We start from the raw sequence: 20,523 nt of genomic DNA on the forward strand, positions 1-20,523 counted from the left end.
AGGAAATACTTTGCCGGATTGAATGGAGTTCAGTTCACTCAGTTTCTTCTTCTCACACTCTGCTCTCTCTTAAGTGTGGCCTTTTGCTCTGAGTCATATAGTCACAGTTGTCAAACCATCCCCAGGCTGAAGTGCATAGCTAGAGAATAAGTGGGGTGTAGTGTCTGGGTGTCTGATTGTTTTCTTGGTCAGTGAATGAAACAGTATCAGGTTAGAGGGACAGACCTGGCCAGACAGCTTGATTTTGTTCTACACCAGATTGCACTTTGGTTGCTTCTTGACTCCTTTGATCACATTTCCAATAAAACCAATTCCCAAGGAGTTCTGCAGGGCGGGCTTTGCCCAGACCACACTTAGACACACATACACAGAAGAACTGACCAGTGGATTATGGCTAAGCTGACGAATCATATCAAATGATTACCCTGTTTTCCCATGGAGGAGGATGGAGAGCTGTGATGGCGGAGGCGACAAAGTCTCAATCCCTGCAGACGATGAGAGCATTTTCTGGCTGCAACTTCAGACAGCGTGTGATCTGCCCATCCTGTCTCGTTGTGCGGGAACACAGACACGTCTGTCTGCCGGCCACCTCCTGGGACGCTGCACAACACACATCAAAAAACAACCGGCTGCTCGTTCTGTAAACACGACAACGCGAAATAAACATCAGATGGTCATATTATGCAACTGTGATCTGTGCTGGGTGCTTGTAGTGCTTGAGATTTCTCAGGCTGTCAATGATGGCTTTTATTAATGTTAATACATCATTTCTTAATGCTTTGGATTAGTAATAACCTGTTGAAAGCTCAGCTTTTTAGCGTTTGTTTCTGTGATAATATTTTTAACACAACATGTAATATGTAAGTACATCTGTTGTTGTAAATATTATATCAGTAATAATATTTTTGTACTTTTAACATTGAATCAAATGACTACATGTAATGTGAAGGAGATGCTTGTATTCACTGGTCAGGAATTTATTTCCTCCGCGGCAGTAAAACACGTTACATGAGACGTCGGAAAATCCCGTAGTTTGATCTGTTTCCTGAAACACTTGAAGGGCTGTCGAACTGTAAACGACACACTTTAAACTGACATGAAGAAACATGCTAGGCTGGCAACAATAAGGCTACCAACAACCCATGATGCAACACTCAAAAATGACAAAACTATCTGATAGTGTGAATAATACTTGATGTTAACTGTTTAATTCAAAGCCTGCTGTTTCAAATGTACATTCTAGAAACAAAATATTTTTATAAAATGGGTCATTTTTGGATGACCTGTGACCATAACCTTACTTTTACCCATCCCTCATTCCAGCAGCAGTGGCAAACAGCCATTTTCAGTGAGTAATACTTTATATGTCCAGCACCAAGTGGCAGAGAAGTGAAGCAGATGTTTCTCTCTGAAGTTGGTGGAGACCACACCTGAACTTGCATTACTCAAGTGGACGACGTTTATGCTCATGTTGCTGGATGTGAAAACCAGCATTTGTTTGCTAATATTTAGCCATTTTGTCAACATGTCAGTTCCATGTGGTTGTTGTGGAGTTTTTGTCCTCTAATGCTCATAAAATTAATTAATGCAGCTTTAAAGGAGCCATTTTTAAATTTTGTTACTGCTACATAGCCAACGTTAGCATTAACAGCTGTTTGCTCACCAGTCTTGACAAGAAACTTCAGCCATCATTGTATTTACAAGACATAGGTTACAATACGCCCTCTGAGCGGAGCTACTTCTTCAGGGCAGGGTGGACACAACAGTGACTTGGACACCAGCATCGGATAGTGAATAGATGGGCCAAATGGCCCAGGGCTATCTGGTTAGCATGCTAACTTCAGGATATGAAAGTACGTGATGGAAATAGAAGCAAAACAAAAGGGTTGTTTTCCACCACTTTCCACCACTGGCAACAGCTCTTGGTGAGTAAAAGAATGAAGTTTGATCCTGAACTCACAACATTTCTTCTAGACTGCTACATAAACATCTGTTCATGCTAACGCTGGCTATGTAGCAATAGACTTGACAAAAAAAGAAAAAGCAAGGTAATAGAAGATGTGCACCAACCAAAGTGATTTCCATAACTTGTCAAATCACAGCTAGTAATGGCTTAGACTAATTTAGTAATATTAAACAATTATTAATACTTCAAAAAGCCTGTAGTTAAAATTAATAAACCCGTTATAAGTATTCCTTGGTAAAAATTGGAACCACCATTTGTTTTTCTTTCTTTTAAAAATGCACCCAAGTGATGATAAATATTAGAAGTTTAATAATGATAAGGAGTTATTTCTTCCATTAAATGTTAACGAATGTGTAAACAGTGGTTTTCAGGTAGCCATTAATTTTCTAGATAATTCATGATGAGTGCAAATCTCAGTGCAGTGCTCCGTTTGTAGAAGATGCCAGTTCATTTTTCACATGGCTGCTATGTCTGTTATAACAAATCTCCTCATTAATATCAGCGATCATCATAAAGCCAAAGCTGGTGTTTTCCTCTGTTCTTTTCAGTGTTGTTCTCATTCCTCACTGTCACACAGAGGGTGAATTATAAAACTGTGTGCCCGTCCTTTGCTGATGTCTCCGCCCGGACCCCTCTACCGTTTTATCCGAGCGGCCTGCTTCCAGCCCTCAGCCTCTTCCCGGCGACCTGCTCCTGGCTGCCTGCCAGAGTGCCAATCATTGCATCTGTCTGTCAGCAGAATACCAACTGATTAATGCTTTCACTGCGACCATTAATAAAACTGCGGAGAGGCTGCTCTCTCTAATTGAGAGGTGCAGCTCAGGCTGCATTGAACCCAATGAGAAGGACACGTACAGTTGTGTGTGTGTGTTAGGGGATGACGAGTGAGCTGTTCTCACATCTGACAACCAATGATATAGTTGCTCCAGTGTAAAATACAAACAGTACACTCAGTTATTTATGTGAGGGCGTACACAGAATGTTTTATGATTTTATTGAGTGTCTTTTCCTGTCCTGTATGAGAGTAGCTGTTCTCCAGCTTTGATCCTTATTTTCTGCACAGCAGCAGAGTCATTGTGGTGTCATGATAAAGTGCTGGTGTCTAGGCCACTGGCACCAGCAGTGATCCACAGGCACTCTGCTGGACACACCCTGACTACTTGGCTCGTTTATGCCATCCATCTCCCCTCCTCTCATACAGCGAAGGATTCCAGCGCTGCAATCATTTGTTCTGGGGATGAAGGAAGTGGATGCACATGTGGCACATGTCCGACTAGAGGAGTATCTCTAATACGCCTATACAACAGTTATAGAAAAGTAGCTTGCTATAAAGATTAAGACTGGTGTAAATTTAGTTTTACTTTTTGCAGACTTCTGTCCCTGTTGGAAAGTCAAATGCCTGCACTACAGTCCACATCAGTACTGACTCTGATCGCTTCATTTCTCCTGTCAGTGATGAGCATCATCTGGAGGACCTAACACGTTCTACACTGTCCCACCAATTTCATGCCAGAAGATGCGGCAGCGAGGACAAGCTCTCACACAGGCGTCCTATTCAGAAACATGACCAACACTCAACAAAGCTGCAGGTAGCAATACTTGTAGAGCCAAGCTTATGCCTTTATGCCATTTCAATGCCTCAAAGGCAAAGGCTACAACAGTTGATCACTACACAGAAACTTTGTAGCAAAATAAAATGTTGGTGTTGGTCTCTTCCAGGGAAGTGTTCATACACTATTGAACACCTGCCTTATATTTAATTTCTCAAGTGATTTGCCTGCAAATAGCTGCCAACAAACTGTTATTAGCAGAGCCACTGTCCACAGAGTAGACCTTCACTTTTGTGATTGCCATATTCCAAGGTACGAGCCTTGGGCTGGTTGACAGCCAAGCACACAGTCAGGTAATTGGCTCCAGTGTGTTTAAGAGAGGAGAGTTTTAGCCTTACTGACTGGATGGAGCAAACCAGGGCAATTCAGTCTTTTAGAGGCTTTTGAATTTTAATTAGTGGCAAGCAAGACAAATATATGGGAGCAAGGTAGAGTGTGGTTTGGATGGAGTAATGACTTAAGGAGGAGAGTGCGGAGAAGCTTTCTGTCTGACTTAACTTTATATATCTTCATGAGATACTTTCTATTGAATCACAGTGGCATAGACTTTTTTCTGTCCTGCGCAGTTGAAGGAGCTGAGGAGTGTAGGACAAACCACTGTTAAAGATATATATAGATATCTGTAGAAAGGTCAGACCGCAGCATCTTCAATTCTCTAATGACACCTTCAATTTAAAAATACCATGAATGTCAGCCTTAAAAAAACCTGTAACTCCGACAGAGGTCACTGGCCACACTGAGTGCGTTGGCATCAAGGTTTATTATCCTTTATAATGTACAATATACAAAAATATAGGGTACCAAAAAATTCACAGTGTCTAAAAGGCAGTGATTACAGTCTACATGACAGGTCTAACAGTACACCTGGTAAGTTGCATAGAAGGGCCCAGAGCCTCACATCACAGGGGACAGAGCTCAAAATTGTCCAATCATATGACTGGCTTTCACACCAGGCCATTAGAGGCTTAGTTTGGATCAAAAAGACTTCTTCTGAATTCAGTTTCTCAATCTGCAGTCTGTAATATTTGATACTGTCACATATTATCAGTGCTACGCTGAATTATTTTCAGCCAGGGTTCTTGTGTCTCTGGAAATTTGATGTTTGAGCAGCTGGGAAAGGTTGTAAGCCACAGGCAGTCGGGTCACATTGTGGAGCTCTGTCCCCAAACAAACCTCATGGTTGGTGTGTACTTAGCTGCTGCACTTTTTTTTTAAACAACTATAAGGCTTTTTTTAAACAAACAGTGTTAGCTATACAATATACAGATACATTTACACAATCTTCTTCAGGGTCATTAAATGGGCTGCAGAAGGCTGTCGCTCCTATATACAGATAGAGCTCTCATCTCGTGCATGTACAGTAGCTGATGTGAAAAGCATTGCTGGGTTAGCATTCATCGATCAGGCAATAATAATAAAATATAGCTGTGAAAATGCCCTTTATAAACCAAGCTTTGACTATAAATAGAGTCCATTCCACCTCTGCAGGAGCTAGAGGTGCGATGCTTTAACTTACAATGATTAACATCTCATACGTGAAATATAGAAAAACCAGTAGAGTGCCTGGAGTGTCAGTGACAGAATGTGGAAAACAAAATGCACCAAAAAAACAAACAAATGTCTTCTCATATATAGTCATATGTATGAAAGCATTTACATTGTACAAAATACAGTTACACCCCTTTACTCATTCAGGCATACAGACACGCATAGTACATGCACTTGCATGTACGCACATCTACACACACATGCACTCATTCTGATCTTCACACAGGCAAACTTCTAAGCAAGCATAATTTAGTTTTTTTGTTTGTTTTTCTTCTTTTTCAAGCAGGGCCAAATAGATTTTTTTTGTCACAATATTTTTTTTATTTTTTATTTTTTTGGAAAAACCATATTGGTAATTTCTTTTCTTAGGGTTAACATTTCAGGTATTGAAGATGTGATGGTTACCAAACTGCTGAAATAAAAAAAAAAAATATCAAGAAAGAAAAGGAACGTGTTCATTCATTGAAGTGAAATTAGAGAAACAACAATTAATCAGCTATATCTTATTTAACAAAATATTTCCTCCTATGCTACAGCTCATATGAGCATAAAACAATTATCTTAAAAAACAAACATTAAAAAAAAGAACAAGTGCCCGTCTACTAGCTTATTCTACCTTCATAGAAAACCCAGTCCAGTTGTTCAGCACACTGGCCATATTTGATATGACCACCGAGCTATTTAACACTCAGTAGAATCGATGCATCCATTGGAGAATCAATTGGAGAATCAATCAATTCTCTTTCAGAAGTCTTTATTGTTCTTGGAAAAAAATAAAACAGAAGAAAAGGAAAGAAAACAAACCTCACCCCTGCCCTCAATTGCATACAGGCACCCAAGGCATTCCCAAAGCTTTATGTACAGTTCAGACTGCTACCCACAACCCCCCTCGCTGTGACTCTGCGAATGAACGTCCTTGTCCAGAAGAAGGCATGACTCCGATCTCAAGCAGATTTAGAGATTATCTCTCTTCACCTCAGGCTGATGTTTAGTGTTTCCATTCCTCCAAACATCCATCCAAAAACTTCATCCTCTCTGAAGTTCTTATCTTTTCCGTCACGTGAATTACCAACAATGCAGGGTGTGCATACGCCCCCGAAGAACCAAGTTGATATTGATCTGTAATTTATTTCATCATCAACCTCAATGAGTTTTCTCTTTTGTTGTTGCTCTCTCGTGCTATGCTGCGTGGCAAGGACGTAATGATATGCACTGTTTGTTCTCAGTAACTGCTCTTGTTGTCGAGGGACTCAAAGTTCATTACAGGCTGAGAATGGGGCTTGAAATGGAGACGAGTAAAACTGTGACCCAGTTCAAGAGAAATTTAACTTTTTTTTTTTTTTTAAATGTTCTGTTCTTGTTCATTTCTGCAATTGTGGATTCTTGACTCAGCACCTGCGCTGAGGTGTGTCAGTCACATTAATCTGTCTAAAGCCATGACTCACCCTGCAAGAGTTTTCCACTGGATCCCCACATGAAGATGAAGCTCTGGGTTGACACTGCTTTGTTAAGTCAGGCCCTTACAATAACACACCCTGAGCTGGTTGCATCAGTCCCTGACTGCACCAGGACATGGGTATTGTTGTCCAAACCTACATCTCCTGATGGAAAGTTCCAGAAACGCCCTTGAAAACACAAACCCTACCATGCGGAAGAGACTACGGGAGTGAGGAGAGGGGCGATGGCGAACACAGGAACCTCTGGCTCTCAGAAACATTTCAGTTCATGTCGGTGCAGTTATGTCACCATGGCATTTGGGTGGTGTCCGTTTGGGGTGGCGGCAGGGGGGGTTGGAGAGCCAGTTGTGGGGCGTGTCTCAGCTGTTGTTGCTGTGGTTGTAGGTCCTGCATGGCGAAGGGGAGGAGTTAGGCTGGTAGTCGTATTTGCCGAGTGCTGTGGGATAGTAAGTGGTGGTGTAGACGTTCGTCTGCTGCAGCGGTGTTGGGTAGAAGTTGGATCTTTCATCTGGCAGCAGGTTGTTTTTGTTCAGTGTCTGGAATGACAGCAGAGAAAAAAAAGGATTACACTTCCCTCTCTTACAGTTTATACAATCACATGCTTCATATTTTATGTTATATTAATGAGTATTTTCAAAATATTAACTTAATTAACTCTGACAAGGAGAACATATCTGTCCTGCTTAAAGGTTTTCTGTCAATCTAATCAAGTTTTTAAAATTTGTCTTTAAGGAATCATAGCTATTTGTGGGACTTTGTACAGGCTAGCTCTTTTCCTTCATGCTAAGCTAACTGTCTACTGGCTGTAGCTTCATATTAACCATACAGACGTAAGAGTGATGTTGATCTTCTCATCTGACACTTGGCGAGAAAGCAAATGAGCGTACTCCCAAAAATGTTGAACTCTTCCTGGTAAACAAGTGGAAAAAGCTGCTAACGCAATAAAATATTTCAACTTGTTTTCAGTGCCGGCTTGTTTTCAGGTATTTATCTAAAATACCTGCTTATTCTATTTTAAGGTACAGTGTCCTCTACCACCCCCCCCCCCCCCAAAAAAAAGTGAAATATTGTGTTATTTACCTAATTTATGTGTTGTTTGTTGTTTCATTTCAGCTGAGTGTGAGTCTCTGTACTGTGTTCTGCTGTCACTTACGGTCACATAAAGTCTCCTCTCCTCTGCTTTGTATTTCACCATGTTTGCCCCCCGTGGAGCACAGCAGAGGAGAGACAGGTTAACATCTCGTTACGTTGAGTGCAATAAAAGCTTTCCAACAAGTATCAGAAATCTTTCTAAAACCAGATGGACAGACGTCGACCCCAAACATCTGATAGTCAGGCCAAAATATGTTTTTTTAATGCACTCAATCTGGTGAGGATGTCTGCTGCTGATGGCAGGGAGGCTGGTCTTGGCCCTAGCACTTGCATCTCTCCTGCTGTTACAGCTACAAAGCAGTCACCCAAAGGAGACAATGGATAGAGACTAATTCCTGGAAAATCCTGTAAACATAGGTGAATGTTGCACTGGAAACTATTCTTTTGCACTGGAAGATGTTTTCAGTTATCATCTGACAATAAGGTTTTGAGGACTTAATTATAGCCAGAACTGATAGAGATTGTTTGCAGTGTGTTTTCTATTAGAGGTACTAATAATAGCAGTATGTCTTGCCCCACGGATGAATAAAATACCTCCACTGGCATTGAGGTTATAGCTTGTGTGCTGCAAGTGTATTCATAACCAAAGCAAACCAATTGAACAAATTTAATTTAGTTCATGTCAAGCATACTCAATACGCTAATATATGAGATGGCAGGAATTCACTGCAGCTCTCTTAAATAAAAATAAGTCTAAAACTCACATTTTGTTTTAATGCAATTGCTGAGTCTTGGTAAAAGCTGAACATAAGGTGAAACACTTTCCAGGGGAAGCATTAGACTAATGTAATCCATCTGAATAGCTCTGGGGACCGAGGCAGGAAGATAATCAGGTTAGAGTCAGTGAAATACACAATGCTGGGCATCATAAATTGGCCTGGAGGAGAGGGAACCTGCTCGATAAACAGAGCCGTAGTGGTGCACGGTGACATCGGCTGCAGATCCAGCATAGTCTGGCCGCCCCCTCTGGTCATTAAAGCTAATGAGTTCAGGCTCTCAACACCACAGCGGCTGTCAGCACCGCGTTCACACACCAACAACAATGACAGCAAGGACAACAAGTGTCAGGAGGCCAACACGATCAAAAACACAGGGATGGGTCATTGTGGTTAGGCACCATGCTCCTGCCATGCTTTGGTAGGATCTTAGACATGCTTTTGTTGATGGGAAAGGTTAAGATGAATCCCTGCTGGCACTCATTGACTGGTGTCAGACAAAGGCTGTGTTCAGACCGAAAATAGCTCTGGGGTTAAAACAAATGCAGGGGGTGCCATTTAGAAGATGAAATGCAATCCAGAAAGTGCAGTTTGAATAATAAGTCCATAAACTGATGGCCCATCAGCTGCCAAAACACTGCACAGCGGTTTATGATTCTATGAGACAGCATTTTACAGGAAAGTTGACAAACACAGTGACACTAATTTTATTTTATATGCCTTGATGATTGTGACATAAATAGTCTACCAGCAACAAAATCTTTATATTTTTATCGATGAAAAAGGAGAAGCCATAATTACATTGACTTACATTTTCTTTTCTTTTTTCAATTACATAACCTAAATGTCCTTTCAATGGCTGCGCTACACATTTCTCTTCCTGTGCACCTGAATCATCCTCCCACTAACCCTGCACACAATCCTTCCAGTAACGCTTCACACCATCCTCCCAGTAACCCCCACCAGCAGCGCACCACCAACAGCGCCAGCTTATACCTAGCACCTGTATGTACATGGACGTTGGATTTTTATTGGACTTTTTGTCTCGGGTGTGAGTCGAGTTTCAAAAACACTTGATTCTTCAGGTTCCCACCATCTTTCAAACTGCAGACCCCAAATTCTTTAACTCAGGTTTACTGTCAAAAATTTAAAGTCTCAAGCTTAACCTGGGATAACCCAGATGACATCATCAGGGTTGGTGAAACAGTATTGTCACTTCCTGACCAACAGAATTAGTATTATTAACATAATACATGAAGGCCCGCAAAGACTCATGAAGACAACATGAAGTAAAACAGGCCTGTGTCAGTACTGAAAAACTGCCTTTTGGGTGAATATGTTTTTTGATGTAGTACAACTTCCTGTCTCCTAGGAGGAAGCCAATCAGAATCTGCTGCATGACCTAACATCCAGTTTTACTGCCACAAACATAAAGACAGTAGAATCTGAGATGCAACAAGTGTGTTAGGCATGATGGATTAGCGTCAACAGAAAATGTGATGTCATCCCCGGATTGGCAAGTTTACTACATTCTGCTATGTCAAAACATCTGTTTGTAATATCATTTGATAATCTGAGCTGCTCTGTGATCACTGAGACGCAGCAGGGAGGACAACCTGTCCACAACTTTCAAGGTAAGATGGATGCAGTTTCTGATTTTGGATGATGTGACCGAATATAAGAGAATGAAATAAATCACTGCGCTGCTTCTCAAACGCAGAATAATATATCTTAGTAGAGTATCGTGTTCAACTTGCTAACAAAACTTGAGAGAAAAAGTTGCTGGTATAAATTTCTAATGAACTTTCTATTGAAATCCTGGAGCTTCTATGCTGACAAAAATGTTAAAACTCAACCTAACCCAAGTTCATTTTTCCACAGCTGTTTATCACAAACTTTGCAAAGCTTTGACCCACTTTGCAGTGACAGGAAAATCAATCTCCCTGAATCAGCGATCAGTTAGAGAGTAAACAACAGAAATTGTAGAGAACAGGACACAAAATTGCACTGAAAGTCTATGAAAACAGCTTCTTGACTTGCTGTAAATGTGAATGCACAGTAGAGCGATAGCAGAGGGAGGTCGAGGGCTGACTAATGCTTTAGAAAGTTAATGGGTCCCATTAATAAGGACTTGGTTTGTGGGCAGGTAGAAAGGCTTAAAGCCTTTAAGTTCTGTATAAGAGCAAGGAGGAATAAAATGAACAGTAATTCATCTTCTGTGGTTAGCGCTCTATTGAGATAAATGCATGAATAAAGGCGCTAAATAAAACATGAATCACATTCATTGCCCTTGAATCTTCAACATTTACATATGGTGTGTTTGTGCATATGAGCACCACCAGGTAAATAGTACTTTTCTTCCTTGAATTACTTTGATCCATTAAATATTTAACAACACAGCAACAAAGCCCTCTGATGACCACGTACCTTGAACTCCATGGGCGTGTACTTCTCGTTCTTTGGCGTGGTGTTGCCCTTATAGTTGAGGTGGTTTGGTGTGGTGGGGTGAATGACGGCAGACTCCTGCGAAGGCTTGTGGAAACGTTGACAGTAGACGTAGATCAAGAAGGACAGCAGCCCCGCCCCGAGGAAACAAGACACACCGGTGGCGATTAGGTGGATGGAGGTGAACGCTGGGAAATGAAGAAGATAGAAGAACACGTCATTAAAGAGTCAGCGTACAGTGTTGCATTGTGAAAGTAACAGAAGATTAAATGGTTGATTTATCATTTTTAATTCCAAAATGTGGAGGTAAAATCATTAGTTAACTCTTATGATGTTGATTGTGTTATTGGAAATGAATGTGTTCTTGTTATACTTTGAAGAAGCCCACTGTTCTCCTCATCCTCTTCATGCTCATAGAGGTCCAGACCTGCAGGTGGTTTGGGTCTTTATGTAATCTGTACATATCTTGTGGGTGTTGTAATCATAAACTGATATGTGTCTTAACCATTTCATTTCTTTCTTCCTTGTTTTTCTTCTATCAGAGGCTTGACTCTGTATTGGTGGGACAGGGAATGATTTTACTTTCCAGTTTTGTGTGAGCCTTCTCCCCTTATTGATCAATAATAATCTTCTAATTAATCTTTGGGTCGATCAGCGTCTGTGCTTTCATTTCTGTGTCTGTGTCCAGGGCTTTAATGGAAAATCCACAACATTATCTTACTTCCTCTTGACTGTCTCCCCCACAGCCTCCACTTTTATCACAATTCTCATTCTGATTTGATTAAGACAGATTTTAAACAGGAAATACAAAGGGTATCCGGTGGCTTAATGGATAAGACACCATATAACCAGAACTTCTTCAGTTTAATTCAAATCTTTTTGCATGTCACAACCCGGTTATATCAACACTGTAAGCTGTCCAATAAGGGAAAAGAAAAACTAGGCAGTGGAACTAATAATTAACAATTCACTACTTCACTCAAACAGTAACATGGTCTTGATTAAATTACCAGGTCATTGCTGCTCTTTGCTTCCAGTTTTCACCCTGGAAACCCTGTCAAATTTCTCCTAAACTCTGTTCCAAAAATCAGTCTCTGAATAAATTTAGCTATGAAAAGAGCCCTTGCAGAATTATTCATACAGGTGCACAGGTCGGCCAATACTACCTGGCACTCTGCAATATTACTCTGTTGATGATGCTCATGCCAACGTTGTTTGCTGTGTCAGCTTTTGCCAACAAAAACCGCATCCAAGTTTTTCATTTGGTCAAATTAACTCAAATGTAATGCTCATGTATGTGTTTAAGGGAGATTAGGTCTTCCAGCAGAGACCTTGAAGTTTTTCATTGCTCTTTCACTGAGCACAGTCACTTCAATATGAATGGCCAGTTCTTTGACGCAAGTGACGTAACTGAGCTATGAGACCTGTTAAGTTAAACATACCTTTTTTTTCTTATTATTATGGAATAGAGCAGTAACTTACATGGGCTTTGACAGGAAGAAAGGACTGTACATGGGCTGCTGTAACTATTTCTGCATGATTTGAACCTCACATTTTGTCCGCAATTATTTAAGCAATTTTGGACTCTCTACTGTGTTGATCTCTGTCTTTGCAAGGACAGGAATGTGCACTTGGCTTTGAATTTGTGGTTTTGTACTTCCCAGCAGTAATTTATGACAGAAAAGTATTCAGTTTTGATGTGAGTCTCACATTTCTTGGAACATGGAGAAAAATTGCTGTCTTGAATATGTCACAGTTTGCAATTTTAGTCAACTTGAGGCCCCTTCCAGCGACATCACAGTGTATGTTATGTTTCTTCTGCCGCCTGATTGGCTGTTAGAGTTTTACACAGACTAAGATAAACGCATGCATGAAGATGCACATAAAATGTATGAAAACTCACATCATGAACAGACATCTGTGGAGACATACAGGGGCATAAAACAAAACAAAAAACCCCTAACGTGCACACAGAAACAAAGCAAAGGCAGCTGTTAATCCACTTACCTCCGCAGTGTTTGTCCTTATCAAAACCAGATGCAGGGAGAATGACTGCAGAGAGGAGAGGAACACAGGGTCAGACACACACATGCACTCACACACACATACACACACACACATGCATGCAACACACAACTCCCTGAAGAGACAGCCTTCAGAACACAACAACCACAGACTGTAACACCAGGAGAGTTGACACATGAAGAAACAAAAACAGTGAATGACAAATTGAAATGTTATTTAAAACGTTATGCAAACGGTCCATGGAGATTTATATTATTTGAGAAAAAATGAACTGTTGAGTGAAAAAAACACCTCTGCTCTGTCATATTGAACCTCTCCAGCTGCTGTTGGAGACACTTGATGGCAAGACTGTAATTTACATCTACAACACGTCCTGTCCTAACATATCCAAAAAGGAAAGAAGAAAGGAGCAGGGAGGGTGTGTGTGTGTGTGTGTGTGTGTGTGTGTTTTAATTGCAGTGCCACATCTCTTGATTAATTTTTTGGCCTAATTCTTCGGCTTCCACAGCCGCCTCCCCTCTGCCAGTGACCTTAACAAATCCATCTATCGCCTCATTGAAATTTGCACTGAAATTAGATGTGATTTGGTGTTGTGACAACCCATTAATATTAATCACCTTCGTCTGGACTCATTAGGGATTCTGAGTGTGGAGAGGCCGGCTCTGGCAGGCCATGAAAGATCATTTCAGCAGAAACTTTCTGAGGTTGTCATCAGCATAACAAGGTGCGCCGAGTCCAACAGGGTCAACTGCTAACTTGTTGGATTCACATGGACTTAATTATGGTTAATTAACAGAAGCAGATGAGTTTAGTGCACAGAGAGGATGTCAGCTACATACCCACAAGCGAGGCATGTTTGTGTGTATGGACGTGAGTGAATAAGGATGGTGAGGATGATGACTATGCTGACAATGAATGACTATGATACTATGTACATGTTTGACAATGACAGATGAGCTGTTGTTTCTGAATGATGCTAAAGGAGGACTCAAGGATTGTGGGCTGAACCTGAAACTCCCCCTAAAATGAGATGGTCTGACATCACAGAGATCAAAGCCAAGAGTGTGTTTGGGAAAACCTTATCAAACCTCTGATGACGACAAAGCAGTAAAAAAGTCTGATGATAGCCATGTTTAGTTTACTTCTTGTTTTAATTTCTTGGCACAGTTAAAACATCATAGAAAAAAACAGTGCTGAAATTATTAATGAATAAATTGACTAGATAATCATAGGGCTGAGTGATAAATGAGACGATTTTTTAAATTTCAGTGGAATTATATTGGATGGTATTATCTTATATTATTGTTCTTGTCCGATGTAAGTATTTCTATGACTGATACGAAGGGTTTGGTCCTGTGCATACATTTGACATAACATGGTTGTGAAATGAATCTTTTCAGACTCTTCAGACGTCACTGCAGCCTGTCAGAACAGGTTTCTGTTTGTTTTTTAACAGATTTTTAACTGTTGTCAGCTGCTTTCTTGTCCCTGGTATGAAATCAGTATTTTTGAAATAGAAAAAAATAGAAAAAAGCCCAAGAGCATCTTGTACTCTGCTTTCCATACTGAAAATAAAAAAAAAAGAAAAAAGTTTCTATTTGAAGGTGTCATAAACTAAAGGCAGTGCTGGCCTAAAGGTAAGAGAAGGAAGCCTGTGACCGGAAGATCTGTGGACCAGAAAAGTGAAAAAGCTTTTGCCCCTCCCACATAAACATCACTGTGGTGCCCTTGAGCCCATCTGCTCCAGTGGAGCTGCTCAGTGGCCGGCAAGTGTGGGCAGCTTTCAGGTGTGAGTGTGTGTAACTGTGAATGGGATCAGGGTGTTCTTGCAAAAGAGAGGTTGTCTCTCAGTGAAAAGAAAAAAAAAGGCCAAATGAAAAGCATGACAAAACAAATGGAAAGCGTGCAGTGCATTTTAGGATATTAAGGGCTGCAAAGGTCTCACACAGGTCATCTCCGCAAAATTTTGGCAAAAGAACATCGCACTCGAGGAATCTTTAGATGGCCGGACTTGCTATGGAGGAGGCTGCACATGCACAGCGTGTATCTGAGAGCTGACTGACTCACCAGGTATTTCATTGCAGTCTCTGCGCTGAGTGCTGTTCCCCACACAGGGGGTGTTGCCCTGAGCACCACACACCCGACTCCTCATCTGCAAGCCTGAATCATCACAGGCTGACCACAGCGACCAGGCCATCCAGCCACCTAAACATAGAAAACAGAACAATCAATACAAACCCAGACAACCACAAGGCCACATCAAACTCAGGCGGCCTGGAAACCAACGCGCCCACCCAAGCTGTAGCCACCCGCGGCCACTAACCTTGCTGGCCGGCCAAACGGCCCAGACACACCAAAAAGTGTTTGTGATGTAAACAGGATTGGAAGAGAAAACCCGTGGAGAGTTTGTTTAGTGCATAGCGGAGATGTTTGTCTCCTGAGCCAAGCTTTAGTGCCGTTTCCCCGCAGCAGGCAACTGAGCAGTAAACAAAGGCTCCTACCCAAGAGGAAAGAGAAAATTCCCAACTCCAGCTCCTCCCTTTGAAACACGCTGCATTCTTTCACCCTGTATTTAAAAGCACCGGAGTGGAGGGAGCACAGGCCACCGCAATGAAAGGCATGATGAAAAAGCTGGTTTGTTATTCAGGGTGCTCTCAAGTGTGCAGTTTTGGCAGAGAGGGTCTGAGTAGAGGCAGAGGACAGGCCTCTTTTACCTTCTCTATCAGTCTGGTGCTTACCAACAGGCTGCTCAGTCTCCATCACCTGCTCCCTTCTTGCAGCACAACCATCTAGACACACAAAACACACAGTCCACCACAAACACGTTTAATAACCGTGCATCTCTACAGCCAACTTTAATTGCTTCATTTATTCCCATTTATTTTTGTCACCCAGGCGACCTGCGTATTCGCACTGTCGAGTCAGAGGGAACGGCGTCAGGCCCCGAGGCTCCTCGTTAGTATTCTGTTCCGACAGTTCCTCCTGCTGTCCTCCATTACTGGTGGACACTTTAATCAAATGACCTGCAACAGGGGCATCAAATATCCCTGTGACTGACAGCCAGCTTGCCTCTAATTACACATGCAGTGGCACCAGGAGGACCCCCGATAGATGACTGATGCCGTGCCTGTCAATAACGTACGGACAAGGAGACAGATCGGAGCTGGAGAGGTTGTTAGCAGACAGTCGATCGGCACAGGCTCAAAGGGATGTGTTGGTCCACGTCAAACAGGAAAACATTAACCTGATAAAGGAGCCTGATTAGCATCTCGACAAAAGGAGGAAAAAAGACAGAAAGCCATTTACCTTTCTTTGTAATTACCAGGGAGGCTCACTGTAAGCGCTACCCTCCCTGAGAATGACAGCTGGGCTGATTCTAAATGAAAAGCAGCTGAGGAAAACGACAGTTCAGAGGAAACTACTATTTAATTCAGGTAGAAATCATCTGCACTACAAGACATTGCTGTACACACACACACACACACACACACACACACACACACACACACACACACACACACACACACTTTGAAACTTATGCATGAACACCCCAGACTATGATTATTTGCCAGGGCCATTTTTGTTTTTCAGCAAAATGAATAAAGAAAAGATGAAAATCACATCGTGGTGACAAAGTGTTGAAGCCTGTTTGAAATTAAACTCTAGACTCTCGAGTGAGGCTGAACCTTTATTATGAGTTCTGTTACTGGACTTTTTTTCTCTTCCTGGATTAGCAGGCAGATCTCTCATGAATATTTCAGTGTCCTTGTGCGAGCAAAATGGGAGTAGATGGGGGGAACATGGAGGACGTTGTTATACATCTCACATCTCATCATCACATGACATGAGACTTTGGGATAACCTCCAAATTAAAAAAAAAAACAAAACCAAAAAAAACACCTTACCCAACTACAGCATAAGCTATTGTAAATTTTTGCTATTTTACTTTTTAATCATATGTTAGTTATGCTATTAAAGCATCAGTAAATGACTAAAATAACACATTTCCTCACTTATCTCTTTCTTCTTTAACGGTTTCTTGATAGTTTTGTCTTTAATTTTCCAGGCTTTAATATATTTTCTCCCCAATTAAGGTAAAAGAAATTACATTTGTGGTACTAATAGCTTTGAAAAATAGCATTAAAGAAAATTTAACAGCAATGTGTTTTGTCCAGAAAAAAATGTCGCTCTGACACTGGATGCTCCACAGAGCCTCCTCTTTAAGCTTTTCATTGAAGAAACACTTCTGATGAAAACTGTTGACAGCGTCTTCTGCAGATTACCTGGAGCAGGTGGACTAAGGTCCATATGTGGATTTTGGCTGCAGGTCTGGAACAATGCCACTGCCTAATAAGAGTAAACAAAAGCTTTTTTTTTTTTTTGCAATCTATAGAGAATTAATTTGAGTTCACTGATTCTTTAATATCATTCTCTATTGCACTAATAAACAAGACCTTTATAACTGTTATGTTGCTAAACACATTTTTGTGCAAAACCTTGGCACAACCTTGAGAGATAGATATACACTCCTATCAAACAAACATGCACTTTACTTTGACAGGCTTTCAAAACTTCAGATGCATCATCTGAGATTTCCATATGGTTCATAAAACACTAGTGAATCTCTTTTTAAACCTTTCCAGATAGGTTGCCATGGCGCTCAGAGCTGCAGCAGCACAGTGGAAAAAACATGGTGGGAGGATGGGTTGTTCTCTCAGCATGACTCTGTTTATCTTTTCATATATCTGTGACCTGGTTTATTCAGAAGGAAAAGATGGAGGGTGCAATTTAGCAAATGGGACAACACAGAAATGACACGGTGTGGGAGATGACTGCCTGCCTGGAGGTGTGATGAAAGGACCCAAAGCAATGGTGGCGTGACAGGGTTAGGTTTTGAATTTACGAGCGACCTTACCGTCGCAAGTGTGCGTGTTACACAGGGCCTCTTCTGTGTGTAGTCCTATGCAGATGTCCCCTCCGTTGGCAGGCGCAGGGCTGTTACAAGAGCGTGTGCGTTGGTAGTGACCGCCACCGCAACCCACCGAGCACTGAGACCAGGACGACCAGCAGGACCATGAACCTTTCACTGTAACAAACACATGTACACATTACAGAACAGAATCACATACTGCCTTTGAAGATGTGATAAGACGCATACTAATCCAAAATATCCTGGCTGCCAGTTATAGCTAATTTTCTTCTTAGTGATAGACGCTATCAGGGAAAACATTTTCCTCAGTGAGCCTGAAATGATTTGGGCTCATTCTGAATGTCACAATGACTTAAGCCTTGACTGATGTGATGCTTGACTTCCATGAGACTTGACAAGACTTACGTCTTAAGTCTCAAGTCTTATGTTTTGACCAATTAAATCCCAGAATAATAAAAATAAATAAATACAGAACCGGCAGGTATTTCACTCTGGTGCTCATCTTTAATATCTAAATATTTGGCCAATTCAAAGGACTTTCAGCTATGTAAAAAAAAAAACACTGTTCATACAAGCAACATTTAATTTTAATAGTCAGTATTTACAGACGTGCATCACAACTTGCAACTTGCTCATGAAGACTTGTGACAAGACTCTGTAAGACTTCAATCAGCTCTGCTAGTGTTCTTTGTGTTCTGCATTATTTGTTGACTCCAGGGGCTGGTTGCACCAGCTGAACTTGCCCCAAGGCTGCAAGTAAAATGTGTTTTTACCCTAAGGCAGAATTTATATGTGTTGCACCACGCGGGCGCCTTTATGGATTTTTAAATATTTAGACCTTGTTTAGACCTTTATCAGTTTCTACTCTTCTCTGTTCATTCACAGACCTGCTTGTTCATGTGAAACCTGATTTCATCTTTTTCATGTACTTTTGTCTTACTGTTCTCTATTATTCCACTCTACATCCATTTTATATTTCAAATGTTTTACCACTCTCCGTTTTTTAAATGTCTGTTGTAATAAATGTCTATTTGGGGTTCTGCTCACTTTCTGAGCATATTCTACTATGTCTTTGCTGTGTCCTGTCTTACTGTTGCATTTATTCAGTCTTTCCATGGGGACCGTTAATGTTTAATCTGATCTAATCAAAGGAGCGTGACCGACTAATTGACTGGCTGGTTGACTGGCTGATGTCCGTCTGACTGACAGAGAGATGCAGCGTTGCCAGGTAACGTCACAGCGCTGCCGAAAACTCCATTAGCTGAGTGGATTAGTGTGACATAGAGGCAGGAAGCAGGCTGTGACCACTTAACTCTGACTAGCTCTCACAGCCAGCCACCGCTCTGCCTGACTGACTCTGACTAACTGGCTGTTTACCTGGCTGACTGGCTGAGTGACTGACTCACTGAATTACTGAATGGCTCACTGACTACCTGACTGACATACTGTTTTTATAGCTCTCTTACTATTTGCCGTTGCAGCTGTGTGGCTGGCTTCTTGGGTTCATTATATTCAGAAATATGGAGTCAGAATTTCTAGAGGTGTGTCAGCTCCTGAGAACATGGTGAGAATCGAGCACATTCATTGGTGCACCGTTGGCGCTTCGTTTTTCTATGTTTGCACTTACTGCTAGCTAGACACCAGGCTTGTCGTATCAAACATTATGGTTAGGGTTGAAATGCTTATATCAATTACATCATTGGTATCAATTGTTTTCATGACAGAATAAAGTGAAAATCTATTGACAACTTGTTTCAAAACCGAAGATTCACATCACTGTTAGGAGGGAACTAGGTTCCTATTGTCGGAGGACAGAGGAATACAAATCTGCCATGTGTACTGCTGCATTGCGATGTTTTGCATACTAATTAGGTGGAGTTAACATGTTCTCACACTGGTTAACAGCCACAACCATAGCTCCATTTCTGACCTTCATGTGTTTGTTTAGTTGATACCTGCTGTGGACTTTTGACCTGGTAATATTCAGCAGGCAGTGCCTTGACTAGTTTGGACAAAACTTGGGACCTGACCTGGACTTATGTTGAATAACTAGATACTTAACTTGGACTGACTTAAGACTTGACTTTAACTTGTCTCTACTGACCTGACACTTGACCTGGACTGACTGACTCAAACTTAATTGTGGCCTAATTTACTTGGATTGACCTTGGATGTTAATAGGACTGACTTGAGATTTGACTGGTACTTGACTTGGATTAATGAGACATTACTTCAAATTATCTTGAAGGACTTGAGAATTGACCTGGAGTGGTGTTACACTTAACTGGACTTGTCTCTACTGACCTGAGAGTTGAATTGGACTGACATGTGACTTGATCTGTACTTGACTCGGATTGAACTGACTTGGAATGACTTGATACGTTACTACTTATCATGAAAATTGACCTGTATGGATGTTAGACTTGAACTGGCCTTTCTTGACTGACCTGAGATTTGACTTGGACTTATCTCAACTGACTTGAGGCTTGACTTGAACTTGCTTTGAAAGATTTAAAAACAACTCCATGTTAAGCTGATGTTCAAAGGCTTTTTAATTGTAACACCTAACACCTCTGACATAGACCTGATTTGCACTTCGCTAATGAACACTTCTCTCAATTGACTTGAGAGATGACTTCAGTTTACCCACACTGACTTACAGACAGCTCTATAG

The 20,523-nt window shown here is 41.3% G+C and overlaps 1 protein-coding gene across 4 annotated transcripts in view; it reads right to left on the bottom strand.

Moving 5' to 3' along the window:
• Positions 1-6,428: 6,428 nt before the first annotated feature.
• sema5ba (sema domain, seven thrombospondin repeats (type 1 and type 1-like), transmembrane domain (TM) and short cytoplasmic domain, (semaphorin) 5Ba) overlaps positions 6,429-20,523 on the bottom strand; it is a 172,020-nt gene continuing 157,925 nt past the window's right edge. For 2 of the 4 annotated variants that reach the window (XM_071480839.1, XM_071480829.1), the window contains exons 19-25: positions 17,835-18,005; positions 15,820-15,942; positions 15,658-15,708; positions 14,987-15,124; positions 12,902-12,946; positions 10,877-11,082; positions 6,801-7,117 (exon numbers count right to left, since the gene is read on the bottom strand). In XM_071480839.1, coding sequence (XP_071336940.1) covers positions 6,941-7,117; positions 10,877-11,082; positions 12,902-12,946; positions 14,987-15,124; positions 15,658-15,708; positions 15,820-15,942; positions 17,835-18,005 — 911 coding nt within the window. In that variant the 3' untranslated portion in view covers positions 6,801-6,940. Of the gene's footprint in view, positions 7,118-10,876; positions 11,083-12,901; positions 12,947-14,986; positions 15,125-15,657; positions 15,709-15,819; positions 15,943-17,834; positions 18,006-20,523 lie in introns of all 4 variants that reach the window. The other 2 variants (XM_071480850.1, XM_071480859.1) reach the window with 2 other exon arrangements.

The sequence above is a fragment of the Trachinotus anak genome, unplaced genomic scaffold, assembly GCF_046630095.1.
Source record: "Trachinotus anak isolate AG129_WGS33_773 ecotype Australia unplaced genomic scaffold, CSIRO_AGI_Tana_v1 ptg000001l, whole genome shotgun sequence".
Classification (NCBI taxonomy): domain Eukaryota; kingdom Metazoa; phylum Chordata; class Actinopteri; order Carangiformes; family Carangidae; genus Trachinotus; species Trachinotus anak.